Genomic DNA, 25031 nt, shown 5'->3' with positions numbered 1-25031 from the left:
CCATCCCAGGAATCAGTCTGTTGTACCTTCGTTGCACTCCCTCTGTGGCAATTCCTTGCCAACCCTGGTGTTGAAAACAGCGAGGAGGATCAGTTTGTTGCCCGCGGGGACGCAGGACAAGGATCTTTCGAGGTTGGAGTAAAAACCTTTTTTGGCCTCATCTGTTGCATTGAATATTGGGGCGTATGCACTGATGACTGTGGCGCAATGGTTCCGGGATAGGGTGAGTCGAAGAGTCATGAGGCATTCGTTAGCCCCGCAGGGGGAGTCTTTGAGGCGGTCGACCAGCTCCTTTTTGTTGGCGAAGCTCACTCCTTGGAGGCGGCATTCTTTCTCTGGTTTCCCTTTCCAAAAGAAGGTGTAACCTCCACCTTGTTCCTTGAGCTGACCTTCCCCTGCCCGCCGGGTCTCGCTTAGGGCGGCGATGTCAATACCAAAGCATCTAAGTTCCCAGGCAACTAAGTTCCTCCACCAGCCTGCCCTCGCCACACAGCACTACCCCACCACCCCACCCCCTCCAGTCATCAAGATCCAGTGCACAGCCCTGGACAACGTGGACCACTTCCCTTATCTCGGGAGCCTCCTATCAACAAGCGCAGGCATTGACGACGCGATCCAACACCGCCTCCAGTGTACCAGTGCAGCCTTCGGCCACCTGAGGAACAGTGTGTTTGAAGACCAGGCCCTCAAAACTGTCATCAAGCTCATGGTCTACAGATCTGTAGTAATACCCGCCCTCCTGTATGGCTCAGAAACATGGACCATATACAGGAGAAATACCACCAACGATGTCGGCGTAAGATCCTACAAATTCCCTGGGAGGACAGATGCACCAACGCGAGCGTCCTCGAGCAGGACAACATCCCCAGCATTGAAGCACTGACCACACTTGAACAGCTCCGCTGGGCAGGTCACATAGTTCGCATGCCAGATACGAGACTCCCAACGCAAGCGCTCTATTCGGAACTCCTTCAAGGCAAACGAGCAAAAGGTGGGCAGCGGGAACATTACAAGGACACTCTCAAAGTCTCCCTGATAAAGTGCAACATTCCCACTGACACCTGGGAATCCCTGGCCAAACGCCGCCATAAGTGGAGGAACAACATCCGGGAGAGCGCTGAGCACCTCGAGTCTCATCGTCGAGAGCATGCAGAAATCAAGCGCAGTCAGCGGAAAACTAGTCCCACCCACCCCTTCCCTCGACGACTATCTGTCCCATCTGTGACAGAGACTGTGGTTATCGCATTGGACTGTACTGTCACTTAAGTACTCATGTTAAGAGTGGAAGCAAGTATTCCTCGATTCCGAGGGACTGCCGATGATGATGATGGCAAGTATAACGTACCATAGATAAGGAGACCTAAACTACACAATACTCCAGGTCAGGTCTCACCGGGGCCCTGAGACATCTTTTGAAAACAAGGGTGAGAATTTTAAAATCGATACATTGCTTAACCGGGAATCCACTTGAAATAAAAGCCAACATACCATTTGCTTTAATCACTTGCTGTACCTGCCTGTTAACTTTCAGTGATTGGTGTACAAGGACACCCAGGTCTCTCTGAACACCAACATTTCCCAATCTCTCCATTTAAAAAATACTCTGCTTTTCTATTTTTCCTAGCAAAGTGGATAACATTTCTCCACATTATATTCCATTTGCCAGGAGTGGAGGAGGTTACAGAGATAGGGAGGGGCGAGGCCATGGAGGGATCTGAACACGAGGATGTGAATTTTAAAATCCTTCCTAAAATGTGCTGCCCACTTTATTGATATCCCTTGCCCCAAGCTCCCTTTATTTGCACCAGAGGGTTTGTTACCAGGAGCCCTTTGAGGCCAGAGGCCTGGACTAATAATCCAGAGACCGTGAGTTCGAATCCCTCCGTGTCAGTTTGAGAATCTGAATTGAAATTGATATAAAAAGCTGAGATCAGTAAAAGTGACCATTTACTGTCGGATTGGGATAAAAACCCAACTGGGTCACTAATGTCCTTTCGGGAAGGAAACCTGCCGTCCTTACCCGGTCTGGGCCTACATGTGACTCCAATCTCACACCAACATGGTTGACTATAATTGCCCCCTGAAGCAGCCCAGTGAGGCCCTCAGTTTGTATCAAACTGCACTGTAACTGTTCAAGAAGGCCCACCACCCCTTCTCAGGGCAACTTGGGACGGGCAATAAATGCCGGCCTTGCCAGCGACGCCCACATCCCGAGAATGTATTTTCTTCACAATGCGGAACTCCGGTGTTTTTGGCGAGTAATAGTGCTTAATTTATTCTCTTTCAGATGTGGAACGATCGGCTTGAGTAAGGATAAAAAAACATTCTCATTTGACTGCAAAGGAAGGGTGGGTCAATATGTGAATATCGTCATCCCAGGAGGAGGAAAAATCCTGACCCTTTGTGAGGTTGATATCCGTGGGTCAAAGGAGAGCGGATCTGGTAAAAATGCTTAAATCTGTACTGTTTGGACAAATTGCTTCCCAGTATTAAAACAGAGACTTGCATTTCTATAGCGCCTTTCACAACCTCAGGACCCCCCAAAGTGCTTCACAGCCAATGATGTACTGTCAAAGGGCTGTCTCTGTTGTAAGGTTTTAAAAAAGGAGGGAGACAGAAAGCAGGAAACTATAGACCAGTTGGCCTAACTTCTGTTGTTGGGAAAATGCTGGAGTCCATCATTAAGGAAGCAGTAGCAGGACATTTGGAAACGCATGATTCAACCAAGCAGAGTCTGCATGGTTTCATGAAAGGGAAACCACGTTTGACAAATTTTCTGGAGTTCTTTGAGGATGTAACGAGTAGCGTGGATAAGGGGGAAGCAGTGGATGTGGTGTATTTGGATTGACAGAAGGCATTCGATAAGGTGCCACACAAGAGGTTCCTGCACAAGTTAAAATTTCACAGGGTTGTGGGTAATATATTAGCATGGATAGAGGATTGGCTAACTAACAGAAAACAGAGAGTCGGGAAAAAGGGGTCATTTTCCGGTTGGCAAACAGTAACTAGTGCCGCAGGGATCAGTACTGGATCCCCAACTATTTACAATCTATATTAATTAACTTGGATGAAGGGACCGAGTGTATTGTCGCCAAGTTTGCTGATGATACAAAGATGGGTGGGAAAGCAAATTGTGAGGAGGACACAAAAAATCTGCAAAGAGAAACAGGCAGGCTAAGTGAGTGGACAAAAATCTGGCAGATGGAAAATAATGTGGGAGAAAATGTGAGGTATCCACTTTGGCAGAAATAATAGAAAAGCAAGTTATAATTTAAATGGAGAAAAATTGCAAAGTGCTGCAGTACAGAGGCACCTGGGGATCCCTGTGCATGGAACACAAAAAATTATCAAATCATCAGGAAGGCAAATGGAATGTTGGCCTTTATTGCAAGGGGGATAGAGTATAAAAACAGAGAAGTCCCGCAACAACTGTACAGGGTATTGGTGAGTCCACACCTGGAGTACTGCATACAGTTTTGCTCTCCGTATTAAAGGAAGAACATACTTGCGTTGGAGGCTGTTCAGAGAAGGTTCACGAAGTTGATTCCGGAGATGAGGGGTTTGAGTTATGAAGATAGGTTGTCACCCTCAGTACTGCCCCTCCAACAGTGCAACACTTCCTCAGTACTGACCCTCCGACAATGCAGCACTCCCTCAGTACTGACCCCCCGACAGTGAAGCACTCCCTCAGTACTACTCCTCCGATAGTGAAGCAATCCCTCAGTACTACCCCTCTGACAGTGCAGCAATCCCTCAGTAATGGCCCTCTGACAGTGCAGCGCTCCCTCAGTAATGCCCCTCCGACAGTGCAGCGTTCCCTCAGTAATGCCCCTCCGACAGTGCAGCGCTCCCTCAGTAATGCCCCTCCGACAGTGCAGCGCTCCTCAGTAATGCCCCTCCGACAGTGCAGCGCTCCCTCAGTCATGCCCTTCCGACAATGCAGCGCTCCCTCAGTAATGCCCCTCCGACAGTGCAGCGCTCCCTCAGTAATGCCCTTCTGACACAGCAGCACTGCCTCAGTACTACCCCTCCGACAGTGCAGCGCTCCCTCAGTAATGCCCTTCTGACACAGCTGCACTGCCTCAGTACTGACCCTCCGACAGTGCAGCGCTCCCTCAGTAATGCCCCTCCGACAGTGCAGTGCTCCCTCAGTAATGCCCCTCCGACAGTGCAGTGCTCCCTCAGTAATGCCCCTCCGACAGTGCAGTGCTCCCTCAGTAATGCCCCTCCGACAGTGCAGCGCTCCCTCAGTAATGCCCTTCTGACACAGCAGCACTGCCTCAGTACTGACCCTCTGACAGTGCAGCGCTCCCTCAGTAATGCCCCTCCGACAGTGCAGCGCTCCCTCAGTAATGCCCCTCAGAAAGTGCAGCGCTCCCTCAGTAATGCCCTTCTGACACAGCAGCACTGCCTCAGTACTGACCCTCCGACAGTGCAATGCTCGGTTAACATTACTCCTCCTCCAGTATTGCTCCTCCTACATTTAGAAAGCAGTGACAGGATCGGTCCAAGTCAGCATTTGATTTATGAAAGGGAAATCATGCTTGACAAATCTTCTCGAACTTTTTGAGGATGTAACAAGTAGAGTGGACAAGAGAGAACCAGTGGATGTTGTGTATTTGGACTTTCAAATGTCTTTTGAAAAGATCCCACACAAGAGATTGGTGTGCAAAATTAAAGCACATGGTATTGGGGGTAATGTATTGACGTGGATAGAGAATTACTTGGCAGACAGGAAGCAGAGAGTCGGGATAAACGGGTCCTTTTCAGAATGGCAGGCAGTGACTAGTGGGGTGCCGCAGGGCTCAGTGCTTGGACCACAGCTATTTACAGTATACATCAATGATTTAAATGAAGCAATTGAGTGTAATATCTCCAAGTTTGCAGATGACATCAAACTGGGTGACGGTGTGAGCTGAGAGGATGACGCTAAGAGGCTGCAGGGTGACTTGGACAGGTTAGGTTAGTGGGCAAATGCATGGCAGATGCAGTATAATGTGGATAAATGTGAGGTTATCCACTTTGGTGGCAAAAACACAAAGGCAGAATATTATCTGAATGGCGGCAGATTAGGAAAAGGGGAGGTGCAACGAGACCTGGGTGTCATGGTACATCAGTCACTGAAGGTTGGCATGCAGGTACAGGAGGCGGTGAAGAAGGCAAATGGCATGTTCGCCTTCAAAGCTAGGGGATTTGGGTATAGGAGCAGGGTGGTCTTACTGCAGTTGTTCAGGGCCTTGGTGAGGCCTCACCTGGAATATTGTGTTCAGTTTTGGTCTCCTAATCTGAGGAAGGACGTTCTTGCTATTGAGGGAGTGCAGCGAAAGTTCACCAGACTGATTTCCGGGATGGCAGGACTGACATATGAGGAGAGACTGGGTCGACCGGACCTGTATTCAATGGAGTTCAGAAGGATGAGAGGGGATCTCATAGAAACATCTAAAATTCTGATGCGACTGGCCAGGTTAGATGCAGGAAGAATGTTCCCGATGTTGGGGAAGTCCAGAACCAGGGGTCACATTCTAAGTATAAGGGGTAAGCCATTTAGGACTGAGATGAGGAGAAACTTCTTCACTCAGAGAGTTGTTAACCTGTGGAATTCTCTACCGCAGAGAGTTGTTGATGTCAGTTTGTTGGATGTATTCAAGACGGAGTTATATATGGCCCTTCTGACTAAAGGGATCAAGGGATGTGGAGAGAAAGCACGAAAGGGGTACTGAGGTTAATGGCCAGCCATGATTTTATTGAATAGTGGTGCAGGCTCGAAGGGCCGAATGGCCGACTCCTGCACCTATTTTCTATGTTTCTATGTGTCACTCCCTCAGTACTGCCATCCGACACTGCAGACATCCCTCAGTACTGTCCCTCCGACAGTGCGGCCATCCTTCAGGAATGATCCTCTGACAGTGCAGCGCTCCCTCAGTACTGCTCCTCCATCAGTGCAGCACTCCCTCAGTACTGCTCCTCCTACAGTGCAGCGTCCCTCAGTATTGGACCTCCGACAGTGCGGCAGTCCCTCAGTACTGCCCCTACTACAGTGCGGCGGTCCCTCAGTACTGCCCCTCCGAGAGTGCAGCACTCCCTCAGTACTGGTCCTCCAATAGTGCAACGCTCCCTCAGTATTGGCCCTCACGACAGTGCAACATAAGAACATAAGAACATAAGAATTAGGAACAGGAGTAGGCCATCTAGCCCCTTGAGCCTGCTCCGCCATTCAGTAAGATCATGGCTGATCTGGCCGTGGACTCAGCGCTACTGACCCGCCCTCTCCCGGTAATCCTTAATTCCCTTATTAGTTAAAAATCTATCTATCTGTGACTTGAATACATTCAATGAGCTAGCCTCAACTGCTTCCTTGGGCAGAGAATTCCACAGATTTTTAACTCTCTGGGAGAAGAAATTCCTTCTCAACTCGGTTTTAAATTGGCTCCCCCGTATTTTGAGGCTGTGCCCCCTAATTCTTGCCTCCCCTACCAGTGGAAACAACCTCTCTGCCTCTATCTTGTCTATCCCTTTCATGATTTTAAATGTTTCTGTAAGATCACCCGACATCCTTCTGAACTCCAACGAGTAAAGACATAGTCTACTCAATCTATCATCATAAGGTAACCCCCTCATCTCTGGAATCAGCCTCGTGAATCGTCTCTGTACCCCCTCCAAAGCCAGTATATCCTTCCTTAAGTAAGGTGACCAAAACTGCACGCAGTACTCCAGGTGTGGCCTTACCCATACCCTATACAGTTGCAGCAGGACCGCCCTGCTTTTGTACTCCATCCCTCTCGCAATGAAGGCCAACATTCCATTCGCCTTCCTGATTACCTGCTGCACCTGCAAACTAACTCATGCACAAGGACCCCCAGGTCCCTCTGCATCTCAGCATGTTGTAATTTCTCCCCATTCAAATAATATTCCCTTTTACTGTTTTTTTTCCCAAGGTGGATGACCTCACACTTTCCGACATTGTATTCCATCTGCCAAACCTTAGCCCATTCGCTTAACCTATCCAAATCTCTTTGCAGCCTCTTTGTGTCCTCTACGCAACCCGCTTTCCCACTAATCTTAGTGTCATCTGCAAATTTTGTTACACTACACTCTGTCCCCTCTTCCAGGTCATCTATGTATATTATAAACAGTTGTGATCCCAGCACCGATCCCTGTGGCACACCACTAACCACCGATTTCCAACCCGAAAAGGACCCATTTATCCCGACTCTCTGGTTTCTGTTCGCCAGCCAATTCTCTATCCATGCTAATATATTTCCTCTAACTCCACATACCTCTGTCTTCTGCAAATACCTTTTATGTGGCACCTTATCGAATGCCTTTTGGAAATCTAAATACACCACATCCATCGCTACACCTCTATCCACCATGCTCGTTATATCCTCAAAGAATTCTAGTAAATTAGTTAAACATGATTTCCCCTTCATGAATCCATGCTGCGTCTGCTTGATTGCACTATTCTTATCTAGATGTCCCGCTATTTCTTCCTTAATGATAGTTTCAAGCATTTTCCCCACTACAGATGTTCAACTAACCGGCCTATAGTTACCTGCCTTTTGTCTGCACCCTTTTTTAAACAGAGGCGTTACATTAGCTGCTTTCCAATCCGCTGGTACCTCCCCAGAGTCCAGAGAATTTTGGTATATTATAACGAATGCATCTGCTATAACTTCCGCCATCTATTTTAATATCCTGGGAAGCATTTCATCAGGACCAGGGGACTTGTCTACCTTAAGTCCCATTAGCCTGTCCAGCACTACCCACCTAGTGATAGTGATTGTCTCAAGGTCCTCCCTTCCCACATTCCCGTGACCAGCAATTTTTGGCATGGTTTTTGTGTCTTCCACTGTGAAGACCGAAGCAAAATAATTGTTTACAGTCTCAGCCATTTCCACATTTCCCATTATTAAAACCCCCTTCTCTTCTTCTAAGGGACCAACATTTACTTTAGTCACTCTTTTCCGTTTTATATATCTGTAAAAGCTTTTACTATCTGTTTTTATGTTTTGCGCAAGTTTACCTTCGAAATTTATCTTTCCTTTCTTTAATGCTTTTTTAGTCATTCTTTGCTGTTGTTTAAAATTTTCCCAATCCTCTAGTTTCCCACTAAACTTGGCCACCTTATACGCATTGGTCTTTGATTTGATACTCTCCTTTATTTCCTTGGTTATCCACAGCTGGTTAACCCTTCTCTTACCGCCCTTCTTTTTCACTGGAATATATTTTTGTTGCGCACTATGAAAGAGCTCCTTAAAAGTCCTCCACTGTTCCTCAATTGTGCCACTGTTTAGTCTGTGTTCCCAATCTACTTTCGCCAACTCTGCTCTCATCCCACTGTAGTCCCCTTTGTTTAAGCATAGTATGCTCATTTCTGACACAACTTCCTCACCCTCAATCTGATTACAAATTCAACCAGACTGTGATCACTCATTCCGAGAGGATCTTTTACTTGGAGATCGTTTATTTTTCCTGTCTCATTACACAGGACCAGATCTAAGACAGCTTGCTCCCTCATAGGTTCTGTTACATACTGTTCGAAGAAACAATCCCGTATGCATTCTATGAATTCCTCCTCCAGGCTACCCCGTGCGATTTGAGTTGACCAATCGATATGTAGGTTAAAATCCCCCATGACTACTGCCGTTCCTTTTTCACATGCCTCCATTATTCCCTTGATTATTGCCCGCCCCACCGTGAAGCTATTATTTGGTGGCCTATAAACTACGCGCACCAGTGACTTTTTCCCCATCTATCTCCAATCTCCACCCACAATGATTCAACATTTTGTTCATTAGAGCCAATATCGTCTCTCACAACTGCCCTGATATCATCCTTTATTAACAGAGCTACCCCACCTCCTTTCCCTTCTTGTCTATCTTTCCGAATCGTCAGATACCCCTGTATGTTTAATTCCCAGTCTTGGCCACCCTGCAACCATGTTTCTGTAGTGGCCACCAAATCATACCCATTTGTAATGATTTACGCCGTCAACTCATTTACTTTATTTCGAATGCTGCGTTCATTTAGGTCGAGTGTTTTAATCCTAGTTTTTAAACCATGATTTTTAGTTTTGACCCCTCCTGCAGCCCCTTTTTATTCAGTGGCCCTTTTTGTTTTTTGCCTTGGGTTTCTCTGCCCTCCACATTTACTCAATCATCGCCTCCTCAGTATTGGCCCTCCGACAGTGCGGCACTCCCTCAGTACTGACCCTGCGACTGTGCGCCACTCCCTCAGTACTGCCCCTTATGTTATTATGTTTTTCCACAGAGAACAATGTCGCACTGAAGGGGACTGCGACCCAGTGTGCCACAGCTTACTCGGGAGATGCTTCTCGAGCCATTGACGGCAATGCAAACACAAAATGGGGCGGGAATTCGTGCACGCACACCCCCGCACAGAAAGACCCGTGGTGGAGAGTGGATTTAAAGGACACGTACCGCGTGTCTACAGTGACCATCACTAACAGAGCCGACTGCTGCTCGGAACGGCTGTCGGGAGCCGAGATTCGCATCGGGAGCTCGCTGGAGAATAACGGAAATTCCAACCCACTGTAACTATACAGCAGCAAGCGCTGCACTTTTAAAGCTGTACATTTGTGTCGTATGTTTGTTCAGGAAGTTTAATCGTGACTGATGTATTGAAGAGTATATATCCAGTTTCAGCAGTCTGTTGTGTTGTTATTACATAAGAACATAAGAAATAGGATCAGGAGTAGAACATTCAGCCCCTTGGCTGATCTTCTACATCAACTTCACTTTCCTACTCTATCCCCATATCCCTTGATTCCCTGAATATCCAAAAATCTATCAATCGCTATCTTGAATATACTCAAAGACTGAGCCTCCATAGCCCGCTGGGGTAGAGAATTCCAAAGATTCACCACCATCTCAGTGAAGAAGTTTCTCATCATCTCAGCCCTAAATGGCAGACCTCTTATTCTGAGACTGTGACCCCTGGTTCTAGACTCCCCAGTCAGGGGAAACATCCTGTCTGCATCTGCCCTGTCAAGCCCTGTAAGAATTTTGTATCTTTCAATGAGATCCCCTTTCATTCTGCTAAACTCTCGAGAATATAGGCTGAGTCTACTCAATCTCTGGTCATAGGACAATCCCCCATCCCAGGAATCAGTCTGTTGTACCTTCGTTGCACTCCCTCTGTGGCAATTCCTTGCCAACCCTGGTGTTGAAAACAGCGAGGAGGATCAGTTTGTTGCCCGCGGGGACGCAGGACAAGGATCTTTCGAGGTTGGAGTAAAAACCTTTTTTGGCCTCATCTGTTGCGTTGAATATTGGGGCGTATGCACTGATGACTGTGGCGCAATGGTTCCGGGATAGGGTGAGTCGAAGAGTCATGAGGCATTCGTTAGCCCCGCAGGGGGAGTCTTTGAGGCGGTCGAACAGTTCCTTTTTGTTGGCGAAGCTCACTCCTTGGAGGCGGCATTCTTTCTCTGGTTTCCCTTTCCAAAAGAAGGTGTAACCTCCACCTTGTTCCTTGAGCTGACCTTCCCCTGCCCACCCGGTCTCGCTTAGGGCGACGATGTCAATACCAAAGCATCTAAGTTCCCAGGCAACTAAGTTCCTCCACCAGCCTGCCCTCGCCACACAGCACTACCCCACCACCCCACCCCCTCCAGTCATCAAGATCCAGTGCACAGCCCTGGACAACGTGGACCACTTCCCTTATCTCGGGAGCCTCCTATCAACAAGTGCAGGCATTGACGACGCGATCCAACACCGCCTCCAGTGTACCAGTGCAGCCTTCGGCCACCTGAGGAACAGTGTGTTTGAAGACCAGGCCCTCAAAACTGTCATCAAGCTCATGGTCTACAGATCTGTAGTAATACCCACCCTCCTGTATGGCTCAGAAACATGGACCATATACAGGAGAAATACCACCAACGATGTCGGCGTAAGATCCTACAAATTCCCTGGGAGGACAGACGCACCAACGCGAGCGTCCTCGACCAGGACAACATCCCCAGCATTGAAGCACTGACCACACTTGAACAGCTCCGCTGGGCAGGTCACATACTTCGCATGCCAGACACGAGACTCCCAAAGCAAGCGCTCTACTCGGAACTCCTTCAAGGCAAACGAGCCAAAGGTGGGCAGCGGGAACATTACAAGGACACTCTCAAAGCCTCCCTGAAAAAGTGCAACATTCCCACTGACACCTGGGAATCCCTGGTCAAACGCTGCCACAAGTGGAGGAACAGCATCCGGGAGGGCGCTGAGCACCTCGAGTCTCATCGCCGAGAGCATGCAGAAATCAAGTGCAGACAGCGGAAAACCAGTCCCACCCACCCCTTCCCTCGACGACTATCTGTCCCATCTGTGACAGAGACTGTGGTTATCGCATTGGATTGTACTGTCACTTAAGTGCTCATGTTAAGAGTGGAAGCAAGTATTCCTCAATTCCGAGGGACTGCCTATGATGATGATGGCAAGTATACCCTCCCATAGGTAAGGAGACCAAAACTACACTATACTCCAGGTCAGGTCTCACCGGGACCCTAAGACACCTTTTGAAAACAAGGGTGAGAATTTTAAAATCGATGCATTGCTGAACCGGGAATCCTCCTGCAACAAAGGCCAACATACCATTTGCTTTAATTACTTGCTGTACCTGCCTGTTAACTTTCAGTGATTGGTGTACAAGGACACCCAGGTCTCTCTGAACACCAACATTTCCCAATCTCTCCATTTAAAAAATACTCAGCTTTTCTATTTTTCCTAGCAAAGTGGATAACATTTCTCCACATTATATTCCATTTGCCAGGAGTGGAGGAGGTTACAGAGATAGGGAGGGGTGAGGCCATGGAGGGATCTGAACACGAGGATGTGAATTTTAAAATCCTTCCTAAAATGTGCTGTCCACTTTATTGATATCCTTTGCCCCAAGCTCCCTTTATTTGCACCAGAGGGTTTGTTACCAGGAGCCCTTTGAGGCCAGAGGCCTGGACTAATAATCCAGAGACCGTGAGTTCAAATCCCTCCGTGTCAGTTTGAGAATCTGAATTGAAATTGATATAAAAAGCTGAGGTCAGTAAAAGTGACCATTTACTGTCGGATTGGGATAAAAACCCAACTGGGTCACTAATGTCCTTTAGGGAAGGAAACCTGCCGTCCTTACCCGGTCTGGGCCTACATGTGACTCCAATCTCACACCAACATGGTTGACTATAATTGCCCCCTGAAGCGGCCCAGCGAGGCCCTCAGTTTGTATCAAACTGCACTGCAACGGTTCAAGAAGGCCCACCACCCCTTCTCAGAGCAACTCGGGACGGGCAATAAATGCCGGCCTTGCCAGCGACGCCCACATCCCGAGAATGGATTTTCTTCACAATGCGGAACTCCGGTGTTTTTGGCGAGTAATAGTGCTTAATTTATTCTCTTTCAGATGTGGAACGATCGGCTTGAGTAAGGATATAGAAACTTTCTCATTTGACTGCAGAGGAAGGGTGGGTCAATATGTGAATATCGTCATCCCAGGAGGAGGAAAAATCCTGACCCTTTGTGAGGTTGATGTCCGTGGGTCAAAGGAGAGCGGATCTGGTAAAAATGCTTAAATCTGTACTGTTTGGACAAATTGCTTCCCAGTATTAAAACAGAGACTTGCATTTCTATAGCGCCTTTCACAACCTCAGGACCTCCCAAAGTGCTTCACAGCCAATGATGTACTGTCAAAGGGCTGTCTCTGTTGTAAGGTTTTAAAAAAGGAGGGAGACAGAAAGCAGGAAACTATAAACCAGTTGGCCTAACTTCTGTTGTTGGGAAAATGCTGGAGTCCATCATTAAGGAAGCAGTAGCAGGACATTTGGAAAAGCATGATTCAACCAAGCAGAGTCTGCATGGTTTCATGAAAGGGAAATCACTTTTGACAAATTTGCTGGAGTTCTTTGAGGATGTAACGAATAGCGTGGATAAGGGGGAAGCAGCGGATGTGGTGTATTTGGATTGACAGAAGGCATTCGATAAGGTGCCACACAAGAGGTTACTGCACAAGTTAAAATTACACAGGGTTGTGGGTAATATATTAGCATGGATAGAGGATTGGCTAACTAACAGAAAACAGAGAGTCGGGAAAAAGGGCTCATTTTCCGGTTGGCAAACAGTAACTCGTGCCGCAGGGGTCATTGCTGGGTCCCCAACTATTTACAATCGATATTAATTAACTTGGATGAAGGGACCGAGTGTAATGTCGCCAAGTTTGCTGATGATACAAAGATGGGTGGGAAAGCAAATTGTGAGGAGGACACAAAAAATCTGCAAAGAGAAACAGGCAGGCTAAGTGAGTGGACAAAAATCTGGCAGATGGAAAATAATGTGGGAGAAAATGTAAGATATCCACTTTGGCAGAAATAATAGAAAAGCAAGTTATAATTTAAATGGAGAAAAATTGCAAAGTGCTGCAGTACTGAGGCACCTGGGGGTCCTTGTGCATGAAACACAAAAAATTATCAAATCATCAGGAAGGCAAATGGAATGTTGGCCTTTATTGCAAGGGGGATAGAGTATAAAGCAGAGAAGTCCTGCTACAACTGTACAGGGTATTGGTGAGGCCACACCTAGAGTACTGCATACAGTTTTGCTCTCCGTATTAAAGGAAGAACATACTTGCGTTGGAGGCTGTTCAGAGAAGGTTCACTAAGTTGATTCCGGAGATGAGGGGTTTGACTTATGACGATAGGTTGTCACCCTTAGTACTGCCCTTCCAACAGTGCAACACTCCGTCAGTACTGCCCCTCCGACAATGCAGCACTCCCTCAGTACTGACCCTCGAACAGTGCAGCGCTCCCTCAGTACTGCCCTAACGATAGTGCAGCGCTCCCTCAGTAATGCCCCTCCGACAGTGCAGCACTCCCTCAGTAATGCCCCTCCGACAGTGCAGCGCTCCCTCAGTAATGCCCGTCCGACAGTGCAGTGCTCCCTCAGTAATGCCCCTCCGACAGTGCAGCTCTCCCTCAGTAATGCCCCTCCGACAGTGCAGCGCTCCCTCAGTAATGCCCGTCCGACAGTGCAGTGCTCCCTCAGTAATGCCCCTCCGACAGTGAAGCACTCCCTCAGTAATGCCCTTCTGACACAGCAGCACTGCCTCAGTACTGACCCTCCGACAATGCAGCGCTCCCTCAGTCATGCCCTTCTGACACAGCAGCACTGCCTCAGTACTGACCCTCGGACAGTGCAATGCTCCGTTAACATTACTCCTCCTCCAGTATTGCTCCTCCGACATTTAGAAAGCAGTGACAGGATCGGTCCAAGTCAGCATGGATTTATGAAAGGGAAATCATGCTTGACAAATCTTCTCGAATTTTTTGAGGATGTAACGAGTAGAGTGGATAAGGGAGAACCAGTGGATGTGGTGTATTTGGACTTTCAAATGTCTTTTGAAAAGATCCCACACAAGAGATTAGTGTGCAAAATTAAAGCACATGGTATTGGGGGTAATGTATTGACGTGGATAGAGAATTGCTTAGCAGACTGGAAGCAGAGAGTCGGGATAAACGGGTCCTTTTCAGAATGGCAGTGACTAGTGGAGTGTCGCAGGGCTCAGTGCTTGGACCACAGCTATTTACAGTATACATCAATGATTTAAATGAAGCAATTGAGTGTAATATCTCCAAGTTTGCAGATGACACCAAACTGGGTGACGGTGTGAGCTGAGAGGATGACGCTAAGAGGCTGCAGGGTGACTTGGACAGGTTAGGTTAGTGGGCAAATGCATGGCAGATGCAGTATAATGTGGATAAATGTGAGGTTATCCACTTTGGTGGCAAAAACACGAAGGCAGAATATTATCTGAATGGCGGCAGATTAGGAAAAGGGGAGGTGCAACGAGACCTGGGTGTCATGGTACATCAGTCACTGAAGGTTGGCATGCAGGTACAGCAGGCGGTGAAGAAGGCAAATGGCATGTTGGCCTTCATAGCTAGGCGATTTGAGTATAGGAGCAGGGAGGTCTTACTGCAGTTGTACAGTGCCTTGGTGAGGCTTCACCTGGAATATTGTGTTCAGTTTTGGTCTCGTAATCTGAGGAAGGACGTTCTTGCTAATGAGGGAGTGCAGCGAAGGTTCATCAGACTGATTCCCGGGATGGCAGGACTGACATATAAGGAGAGACTGGGTCGACCGGGCCTGTATTCACTGGAGTTTAGAAGGATGAAAGGGGATCTCATAGAAACATCTAAAATTCTGACGGGCCTGGACAGGTTAGATGGAGAACGAATGTTCCCGATGTTGGGGAAGTCCAGAACCAGGGGTCACAGTCTAAGAATAAGCAGTCAGCCATTTAGGACTGAGATGAGGAGAAACTTCTTCACTCAGAGAGTTGTTAACCTGTGAAATTCTCTACCGCAGAGAGTTGATGCCAGTTCGTTGGATGTATTCAAGACGGAGTTATATATGGCCGTTATGGCTAAAGGGATCAAGGGGTTTGGAGAGAAAGAAAGAAAGGGGTACTGAGGTTAATGGCCAGCCATGATCTTATTGAATGGTGGTGCAGGCTCGAAGGGCCGAATGGCCGACTCCTGCAACTATTTTTTATGTCTCTATGTTTCTAGATGTCACTCCCTCAGTACTGCCCCTCTAACAGTACAGCGCTCCCTTAGTACTGCCCCTCCAACAGTGCGGCATTCCCTCAGTACTGCCACCCGACAGTGTGGACATCCCTCAGTCCCTCCGACAGTGCAATCATCCCTCAGGACTGATCCTCTGACAGTGCAGCACTCCCTCATTACAGCCTATCTGACAGTGCGGCACTCCCTCAGTATTGGCCGTCCGACAGTGCAGCGCTCCCACAGTACTGGCTCTCCGACAATTCAGTGCTCCCTCAGTAATGCACCTCCGATAGTGCTGCACTCTCTCAGTAATGCACCTCCGACAGTGCGGCACACCCTCAATACTGCCCCTCCGACAGTGCATCACTACCTCAGTACTGCCCCTATGAGAGTGTGGCACTCCCTCAGTACTGCCACTCCAACAGTGCAGCACTGCCTCATAGAAACATAGAAACACAGAAAAGACGTGCAGGAGTAGGCCATTCGGCCATTCGAGCCTGCACCGCCATTCAATAAGATCATGGCTTATCATTCCCTCGGTACCCCTTTCCTGCTTTCTCTCCATACCCTTGATCCCATTAGCCGTAAGGGCCATATCTAACTCCCTCTTGAATATATCCAATGAACTGACATCAACAACTCTCTGCGGCAGGGAATTCCATAGGTTAACAACTCTCTGAGTGAAGAAGTTTCTCCTCATCTCAGTCCTAAATGGCCTACCCCTTATCCTAAGTCTATGTCCCCTGGTTCTGGACTTCCCCAACATCGGGAACATTCTAATCGCATCCAACCTGTCCAGTCCCGTCAGAATCTTATACGTTTCTGAGATCCCCTCTCATCCTTCTAAACTCCAGTGAATAAAGGCCCAGTTGATCCAGTCTCTCCTCATCTGACAATCCAGCAATCCTTGGAATCAGTCTGGTGAACCTTCGCTGCACTCCCTAAATAGCAAGAACATCCTTCCTCAGATTAGGAGACCAAAACAGAACACAATATTCTAGGTGAGGCCTCACTAAGGCCCTGTACAACTGCAGTCAGACCTCCCTGCTCCTATATTCAAATCCCCTAGCTATGAAGGCCAACATACTATTTGCCTTCTTCACCGCCTGCTGTACCTGCATGCCAACTTTCAATGAGTGATGTACCATAACACCCAGGTCTCGTTGCACCTCCCCTTTTCCTAATCTGCCGCCATTCAGATAATATTCTGCCTTCATGTTTTTGCCACCAAAATGGATAACCTCACATTTATGCACATTATACTGCATCTGCCATGCATTTGCCCACTCACCTAACCTGTCCAAGTCACCCTGCAGCCTCTTAGCATCCTCCTCACAGCTCACACCGCCACCCAGTTTCGTATCATCTGCAAACTTGGAGATATTACACTCAATTCCCTCATCCAAATCATTGATGTATATTGTAAATAGCTGGGGTCCCAGCACTGAGCCCTGCGGCACTCCACTCGTCACTGCCTGCCATTCTGAAAAGGACCCATTTATCCCGACTTTCTGCTTCCTGTCTGCCAAGCAATTCTCTATCCCCATTAATACATTACCCCCAATACCATGTGCTTTAATTTTGCACACCAATCTCTTCTGTGGGACCTTGTCAAAAGACTTTTGAAAGTCCAAATACACCACATCCACTGGTTCTCCCTTGTCCACTCTACCAGTTACATCCTCAAAAAATTTTAGAAGATTTGTCAGCAGGATTTCCATTTCATAAATCCATGCTGAATTTGACCGATCCCGTCACTGCTTTCCAAATGTGCTGCTATTTCATCTTTAATAATTGATTCCAACATTTTCCCCACTACTGATGATAGCCAAACCGGTCTATAATACCCGTTTTCTCTCTCCCTCCTTTCTTAAAAAGTGGTGTTACAGCAAGTAACCAGGAAGGCAAATGGAATGTTGGTCTTTATTGCAAGAGGGACAGAGTTTAAAAGCAGAAAAGTCCTGCTACAACTGTACAGGGTATTGGGAAGGTCACATCTTACAGTTTTGGTCTCCGTATTAAAGGGAGGATATACTTGCATTGGAGGCTGTTCAGAGAAGGTTCACTAGGTTGATTCCGGAGATGAGGGCATTGACTTATGAAGATAGGTTGAGTAGGTTGGACCTCTTTATATTGGAGTTCAGAAGAATGAGAGGTGATCTTATTGAAACATGTAAGATAATGAGGAGGCTCGACAAGTTGGATGCAGGAAGGATATATCCACTCATCGGGGAAACATCGAAACATAGAAAATAGGTGCAGGAGTAGGCCATTTGGCCCTTTGAGCCTGCACCACCATTCAATATGATCATGGCTGATCATTCACCTCAGTACCCCTTTCCTGCTTTCTCTCCATACCCCTTCAACCCTTTAGCCATAAGGGCCATATCTAACTCCCTCTTGAATATATCCAATGAACTGGCATCAACAATTCTCTGCGGTAGGGAATTCCACAGGTTAACAACCCTCTAAGTGAAGATGTTTCTCCTCATCTCAGTCCTAAATGGCCTACCCCTTATCCTTAGTCTATGTCCCGCCTAATAAGGATTTCCTTCAGTTCCTCCTTCTCACTAGACCCTCGGTCCCTTAGTTTTTCCGGAAGGTTATTTGTGTCTTCCTTCGTGAATACAAAACCAAAGTATTTGTTTAACTGCTCCGCCATTTCTTTGTTCCCCATTATAAATTCACCTGAATGTGACTGCAAGGGACCTACGTCTGTCTTCACTAATCTTTTTCTCTTCACATGTCTATTGAAGCTTTTGCAGTCAGTTTTTATGTTCCCAGCAAACTTCGTCTCATACTCTATTTTCCCGCTCCTAATTAAACCCTCTGTCCTACTCTGCTGCATTATAAAATTTTCCCAGTCCTCAGGTTTGCTGCTTTTTCTGGCCAATTTATATGCCTCTTCCTTGGATTTAACACTATCCTTAATTTCCCTTGTTAGCCACGGTTGAGCCACCTTCCCCGATTTATTTTTACTCCAGACAGGGATGTACAATTGTTAAAGTTCATCCATGTGATCTTTAAATGTTTGCCATTGCTTATCCACCGTCAACCCTTTAAGTATCACTCGCCAGTCTATTCTAGCCAATTCACGTTTCTACCATCGAAGTTACCTTTCCTTCAGTTCAGGACCTTAGTCTCTGAATTAACTGTGTCACTCTCCATCTTCATGAAGAATTCTACCATATTATGGTCACTGTTCTGCAAGGGGCCTCACACAACAAGATTGCTAATTAGTCCTTTCTCATTACACATCACCCAGTCTAGGATGGCCAGCCCTCTAGTTGGCTCCTCAACATATTGGTCTAGAAAATCATCCCTAATACACTCCAGGAAATCCTCCTCCACCGCATTGCTACCAGTTTGGTTCGCCCAATCAATATGTAGATTTACGTCGCCCATGATAACTGCTGTACCTTTATTGCATGCATCCCTAATTTCTTGTTTGATTCTGTCCCCAACCTCACTACTACTGTTTGGTGGTCTGTAGACAATGCCCACTAGCGTTTTCAGCCCTTTGGTATTCCGTAGCTCCACCCATACCGATTCCACATCATCCAGGCTAATGTCCTTCCTTATTATTGCATTAATTTCCTCTTTAACCAGCAACGCCACCCCACCTCCTTTTCCTTTCTGTCTATCCTTCCTAAATGTTGAATACCCCTGGATGTTGAGTTCCCAGCCTTGGTCATCCTGGAGCCATATCTCCGTGATGGCAATTACATCATACCCGTTAACTGCTATCTGCGCAGTAAATTCATCCACCTTATTCCGAATACTCCTCGCATTGAGGCACAGATCCTTTCAGGCTTGTATTTTTAACACACTTTGCCCCTTTAGAATTGTGCTGTAATGTGGCCCTTTACTAAAACAAGGGGATATAGTCTCAGAATAAAACTAAGATGAGGAGGAATTTCTTCTCTCAGAAGGTTGTAAATCTATGCAATTCGCTGCCCCAGAGAGCTGTGGAGGCTGGGTCATTGAATATATTGAAGGCGGAGATAGACAGATTTTTGAGCGATAAGGAAGTAACGGGTTATGGGGAGCCGTCAGGGAAGTGGAGTTGTGTCCATGATCAGATCAGCTATGATTTATTAAATGGCGGAGCAGGCTCAAGGGACCAAATGGCAGACTCCTGCTCCTATTTCTCATGTTCTTATGTTTTATGTAGAAATATGACGGCCCATTTGCACGCGGCAAGATCTCACAAAAAGCAACGTTTCCCCTATGAGCGGAAATATACTCTCTTATATCCACCTGACAGAGCAGGTGCTCAGTACTCAATACTCAGTACTGTCCATCCGACAAAGCTGCACTCCCTCAGTACTGACCCTCCAACATTGCGGCATTCCCTCAGTACTGACCCTCCAACATTGCGGCATTCCCTCAGTACTGCCCCTTATGTTATTATGTTTTTCCACAGAGAACAATGTCGCACTGAAGGGGACTGCGACCCAGTGTGCCACAGCTTACTCGGGAGATGCCTCTCGAGCCATTGACGGCAATGCAAACACAAAATGGGGCGGGAATTCGTGCACGCACACCTTCAGACAGAATAACCCGTGGTGGAGAGTGGATTTAAAGGACACGTACCGCGTGTCTACAGTGACCATCACTAACAGAGCCGACTGCTGCTCAGAACGGCTGTCGGGAGCCGAGATTCGCATCGGGAGCTCGCTGGAGAATAACGGAAATTCCAACCCACTGTAACTATACAGCAGCAAGCGCTGCACTTTTAAAGCTGTACATTTGTGTTGTATGTTTGTTCAGGAAGTTTAATCCTGACTGATGTATTAGAAACATAGAAAATAGGTGCAGGAGTAGGCCATTCAGCCCTTCTAGCCTGCACTGCCATTCAATGAGTTCATGGCTGAACATGAAACTTCAGTACCCCCTTCCTGCTTTCTCGCCATAACCCTTGATCCCCCGAGTAGTAAGGACTTCATCTAACTCCCTTTTGAATATATTTAGTGAATTGGCCTCAACTACTTTCTGTGGTAGAGAATTCCACAGGTTCACCACTCTCTGGGTGAAGAAGTTTCACCTCATCTCGGTCCTAAATGGCTTACCCCTTATCCTCAGACTGTGACCCCTGGTTCTGGACTTCCCCAACATTGGGAACATTCTTCCTGCATCTAACCTGTCTAAACCCGTCAGAATTTTAAACGTTTCCATGAGGTCCCCTCTCATTCTTCTGAACTCCAGTGAATACAAGCCCAGTTGATCCAGTCTTTCTTGATAGGTCAGTCCCGCCATCCCGGGAATCAGTCTGGTGAATCTTCGCTGCACTCCCTCAATAGCAAGAATGTCCTTCCTCAAGTTAGGAGACCAAAACTGTACACAATACTCCAGGTGTGGCCTCACCAAGGCCCTGTACAATTGTAGCAACACCTCCCTGCCCTGTATTCAAATCCCCTCACTATGAAGGCCAACATTCCATTTGCTTTCTTAGCCGCCTGCTGTACCTGCATGCCAACCTTCAATGACTGATGTACCATGACACCCAGGTCTCGTTGCACCTTCCCTTTTCCTAATCTGTCACCATTCAGATAATAGTCTGTCTCTCTGTTTTTACCACCAAAGTGGATAACCTCACATTTATCCACATTATACTTCATCTGCCATGCATTTGCCCACTCACCTAACCTATCCAAGTCACTCTGCAGCCTAATAGCATCCTCCTCGCAGCTCACACTGCCACCCAACTTAGTGTCATCCGCAAATTTGGAGATACTGCATTTAATCCCCTCGTCTAAATCATTAATGTACAATGTAAACAGCTGGGGCCCCAGCACAGAACCTTGCGGCACCCCACTAGTCACTGCCTGCCATTCTAAAAAGTACCCATTTACTCCTACTCTTTGCTTCCTGTCTGACAACCAGTTCTCAATCCACGTCAGCACACTACCCCCAATCCCATGTGCTTTAACTTTGCACATTAATCTCTAATGTGGGACCTTGTCGAAAGCCTTCTGAAAGTCCAAATATACCACATCAACTGGTTCTTCTTTGTCCACTTTACTGGAAACATCCTCAAAAAATTCCAGAAGATTTGTCAAGCATGATTTCCCTTTCACAAATCCATGCTGACTTGGACCTATCATGTCACCATTTTCCAGATGCACTGCTATGACATCCTTAATAATTGATTCCATCATTTTACCCACTACTGAGGTCAGGCTGACCGGTCTATAATTCCCTGTTTTCTCTCTCCCTCCTTTTTTAAAAAGTGGGGTTACATTGGCTGCCCTCCACTCCATAGGAACTGATCCAGAGTCAATGGAATGTTGGAAAATGACTGTCAATGCATCCGCTATTTCCAAGGCCACCTCCTTAAGTACTCTGGGATACAGTCCATCAGGCCCTGGGGATTTATCGGCCTTCAATTCCATCAATTTCCCCAACACAATTTCCTGACTAATAAAGATTTCCCTCAGTTCCCCCTCCTTACTAGACCCTCTGACCCCTTTTATATCCGGAAGGTTGTTTGTGTCCTCCTTAGTGAATACCGAACCAAAGTACTTGTTCAATTGGTCTGCCATTTCTTTGTTCCCCGTTATGACTTCCCCTGATTCTGACTGCAGGGGACCTACGTTTGTCTTTACTAACCTTTTTCTCTTCACATACCTATAGAAACTTTTGCAATCCGCCTTAATGTTCCCTGCAAGCTTCTTCTCATACTCCATTTTCCCTGCCCTAATCAAACCCTTTGTCCTCCTCTGCTGAGTTCTAAATTTCTCCCAGTCCCCCGACCGAGCTCTCCTGCCATGACTGAACCCTTAGATACACTTAAATTGGCAACAACACTGTTAAAAGTTACTGACTAATATAAGAAGAAAAAGAAAAACTACTCACCAATCAGCAGCCAATCACTTACCCCCTAGGCTGTGACGTCACCTTTGTTTCTTTCTTTGCCTTCTCCCTGTAGCTGCACCGGCACGCCTCTCCAGATCCCGGACTCGCGCTGCTCCGAGCTCCCGCCTCCTCGACTGACTGAAGAGTATATATCCAGTTTCAGCAGCCTGTTGTGTTGTTATTATGTAAAAACATAAGAAATAGGATCAGGAGTAGACCATTCAGCCCCTTGGCTGATCTTCTACATCAACTTCACTTTCCTGCACTATCCCCATATCCCTTGATTCCCTTAATATCCAAAAATCTATCAATCACTATCTTGAATATACTCAAGGACTGAGCCTCCATAGCCCGCTGGGGTAGAGAATTCCAAAGATTCACCACCCTCTCAGTGAAGAAGTTTCTCATCATCTCAGCCCTAAATGGCAGACCTCTTATTCTGAGACTGTGACCCCTGGTTCTAGACTCCCCAGTCAGGGGAAACATCCTGTCTGCATCTGCCCTGTCAAGCCCTGTAAAATTTTGTATCTTTCAATGAGATCACCTAAACTCTCGAGAATATAGGCCGAGTCGACTCAATGTCTCCTCAAAGGACAATCCCCCCATCCCAGGAATCAGTCTGGTGAACCTTCGTTGCACTCCCTCTATAGCAAGTAAATGTTTCCTTCGGTAAGTAGACCAAAACTGTGCACAATGCTCCAGGTGTGGTCTCACCAGGGCCCTATATAATTGCATAAGACATCTTTACTCTTATACTCAAATCCTCCTGAAATAAAAACCAACATACCATTTTCTTTCTTAATTGCCTCCTGTACCTGCATGTTAACTTTCAGTGATTCGTGTAAAAGGGCACCCAGGATCCTCTGAACACCAACATTTCCCAATCTCTCCATTTAAAAAATACTCTGCTTTTCAATTTTTCTTAACAATGTGGATAACTTCACATTTCTCCACATTATATTCCATTCTCCATGATCTTGCCCACTCACTGAATCTGTCTATATCCCCTTGAAGCCTCTTTGCATCCTCCTCACAACTTACATTCCCACCTAGCTTTGTAACATCAGCAAACTTGGATATATTACATTCGGTCCCCTCATCCAAATCATTGATATAGATTGTGAATAGCTGGGGCCCCAGTACTGATCCTTGCGGTACCCCACTAGTTACAGTCTGCCAACCTGAAAATGACCCGTTTATTTCTACTCATAGAATCATAAAATCATGGAAGTTTACAGAACGGAAGGAGGCGTTTCGGCCCATTGTGTCCGTGCTGGCCAGCAAGCGGCTATCCAGTCTAATTCCACTTTCCAGCTCTAGGTCCGTAGCCCTGCAGGTTACAGCACTTCAGGTGCACATCCAAGTACTTTTTAAATGTGGTGAGGGTTCCTGCCTCGACCACCCTTTCAGGCAGTGAGTTCCAGACCCCCACCACCCGCGACGTGAAGAAACTTCCCTCAAATCCCTTCTAAACCTTCTACCAATTACTTTAAATTGATGCCCCCTGGTTGTTGATTCCTCTGCTAAGAGAAATAGGCCCTTTCTAACCACTATATCTAGGCCCCTCATAATTTTATACGCCTCAATGAGGTCTCCCCTCAGCCTCCTCTGTTCCAAGGAAAACAAACCCAGCCTATCCAATCTGCCCTCATAGCTAAGATTCTCCACTCCTGGCAACATCCTCGTAAATCTCCTCTGTACCCTCTCCAGTGCAATCACGTCCTTCCTGTAATGCGGTGACCAGAACTGCCGCAGTACTCCAGCTGTGGCCTAACCAGTGTTTTATACAGTTCAAGAATAACCCCCCGCTACTCTTGTATTCTATGCCTTGGCTAATAAAGGCAAGCATTCCGTAAACCTTCTTAACCACCTGATCCACCTGGCCTGTTACCTTCAGGGATCTGTGGACATGCACTCCCAGTTCGCTTTGTTCCTCTACACTTCTCAGTGTCCAACCATTTAATGTGTATTCCCTTTCCCTATTAGCCCTCCCCAAATGCATTACCTCACACTTCTCTGGATTGAATTCCATTTGTCACCTTTCTGCCCACCTGACCAGTTGATTGATATCTTCCTGCAGTCTGCAGCTTTCTTCTTCAATGTCAACCACACAACCGATTATCGTATCATCTGAAAACTTCTTAATCATACTCCCTATATTCAAATCTATATCATTAATGTATACCACAAAAAGCAAGGGACCTAGTACTGAGCCCTGTGGAACTCCAATTGATACAGCCTTCCAGTCGCAAAAATTACCCTTTGCTTCCTGCCTCCGAGCCAATTTTGGATTCAACTTGCCACTTTGCCCTTGGATCCCATGGGCTTTTACTTTTGTGACCAGTCTGCCATGTGGGACCTTGTCAAGAGCTTTGCTAAAATCTGTCATGTTTGTAACCACAATGTAACACCACTGTATTACTGTATACACTCAACCTTGATGCACACCTTGAATACAAGGGGTGAACTTGTGGGAGACAGTCCTTACCAGATCACTCAGGTACATAAAGGGAAATCCCACGCAGGGGCATCACTTCTGGAGTCCTGGAATAAAGAGTAATGTCACAGAGTGACCCTGTCCCCAGAATGTGCCTCATGTGGTTTCATGCCATAG

The 25031-nt window shown here is 46.9% G+C and overlaps 2 protein-coding genes across 2 annotated transcripts in view; both read left to right on the top strand.

The window, feature by feature from the left end:
• Nucleotides 1–788: 788 nt before the first annotated feature.
• LOC139264182 (fucolectin-like) lies at nt 789–9557 on the top strand. The gene is made up of 3 exons (XM_070880268.1): nt 789–796; nt 2288–2442; nt 9271–9557. The coding sequence occupies exons 1-3, from the start codon at nt 789–791 to the stop codon at nt 9555–9557; spliced, it is 450 nt and encodes a 149-aa protein (XP_070736369.1).
• Nucleotides 9558–11436: 1879 nt separating this feature from the next.
• Nucleotides 11437–25031, top strand: part of LOC139264181 (uncharacterized) — a 59391-nt gene continuing 45796 nt past the window's right edge. The window contains exons 1-3 of the mRNA XM_070880266.1: nt 11437–11465; nt 12403–12557; nt 19986–20268. Coding sequence (XP_070736367.1) covers nt 11437–11465; nt 12403–12557; nt 19986–20268 — 467 coding nt within the window. The remainder of the gene's footprint in view (nt 11466–12402; nt 12558–19985; nt 20269–25031) is intronic.

This window comes from Pristiophorus japonicus, chromosome 5 (assembly GCF_044704955.1).
Source record: "Pristiophorus japonicus isolate sPriJap1 chromosome 5, sPriJap1.hap1, whole genome shotgun sequence".
NCBI lineage: Eukaryota > Metazoa > Chordata > Chondrichthyes > Pristiophoridae > Pristiophorus > Pristiophorus japonicus.
This window is presented reverse-complemented; position numbering and strand designations above follow the sequence as displayed.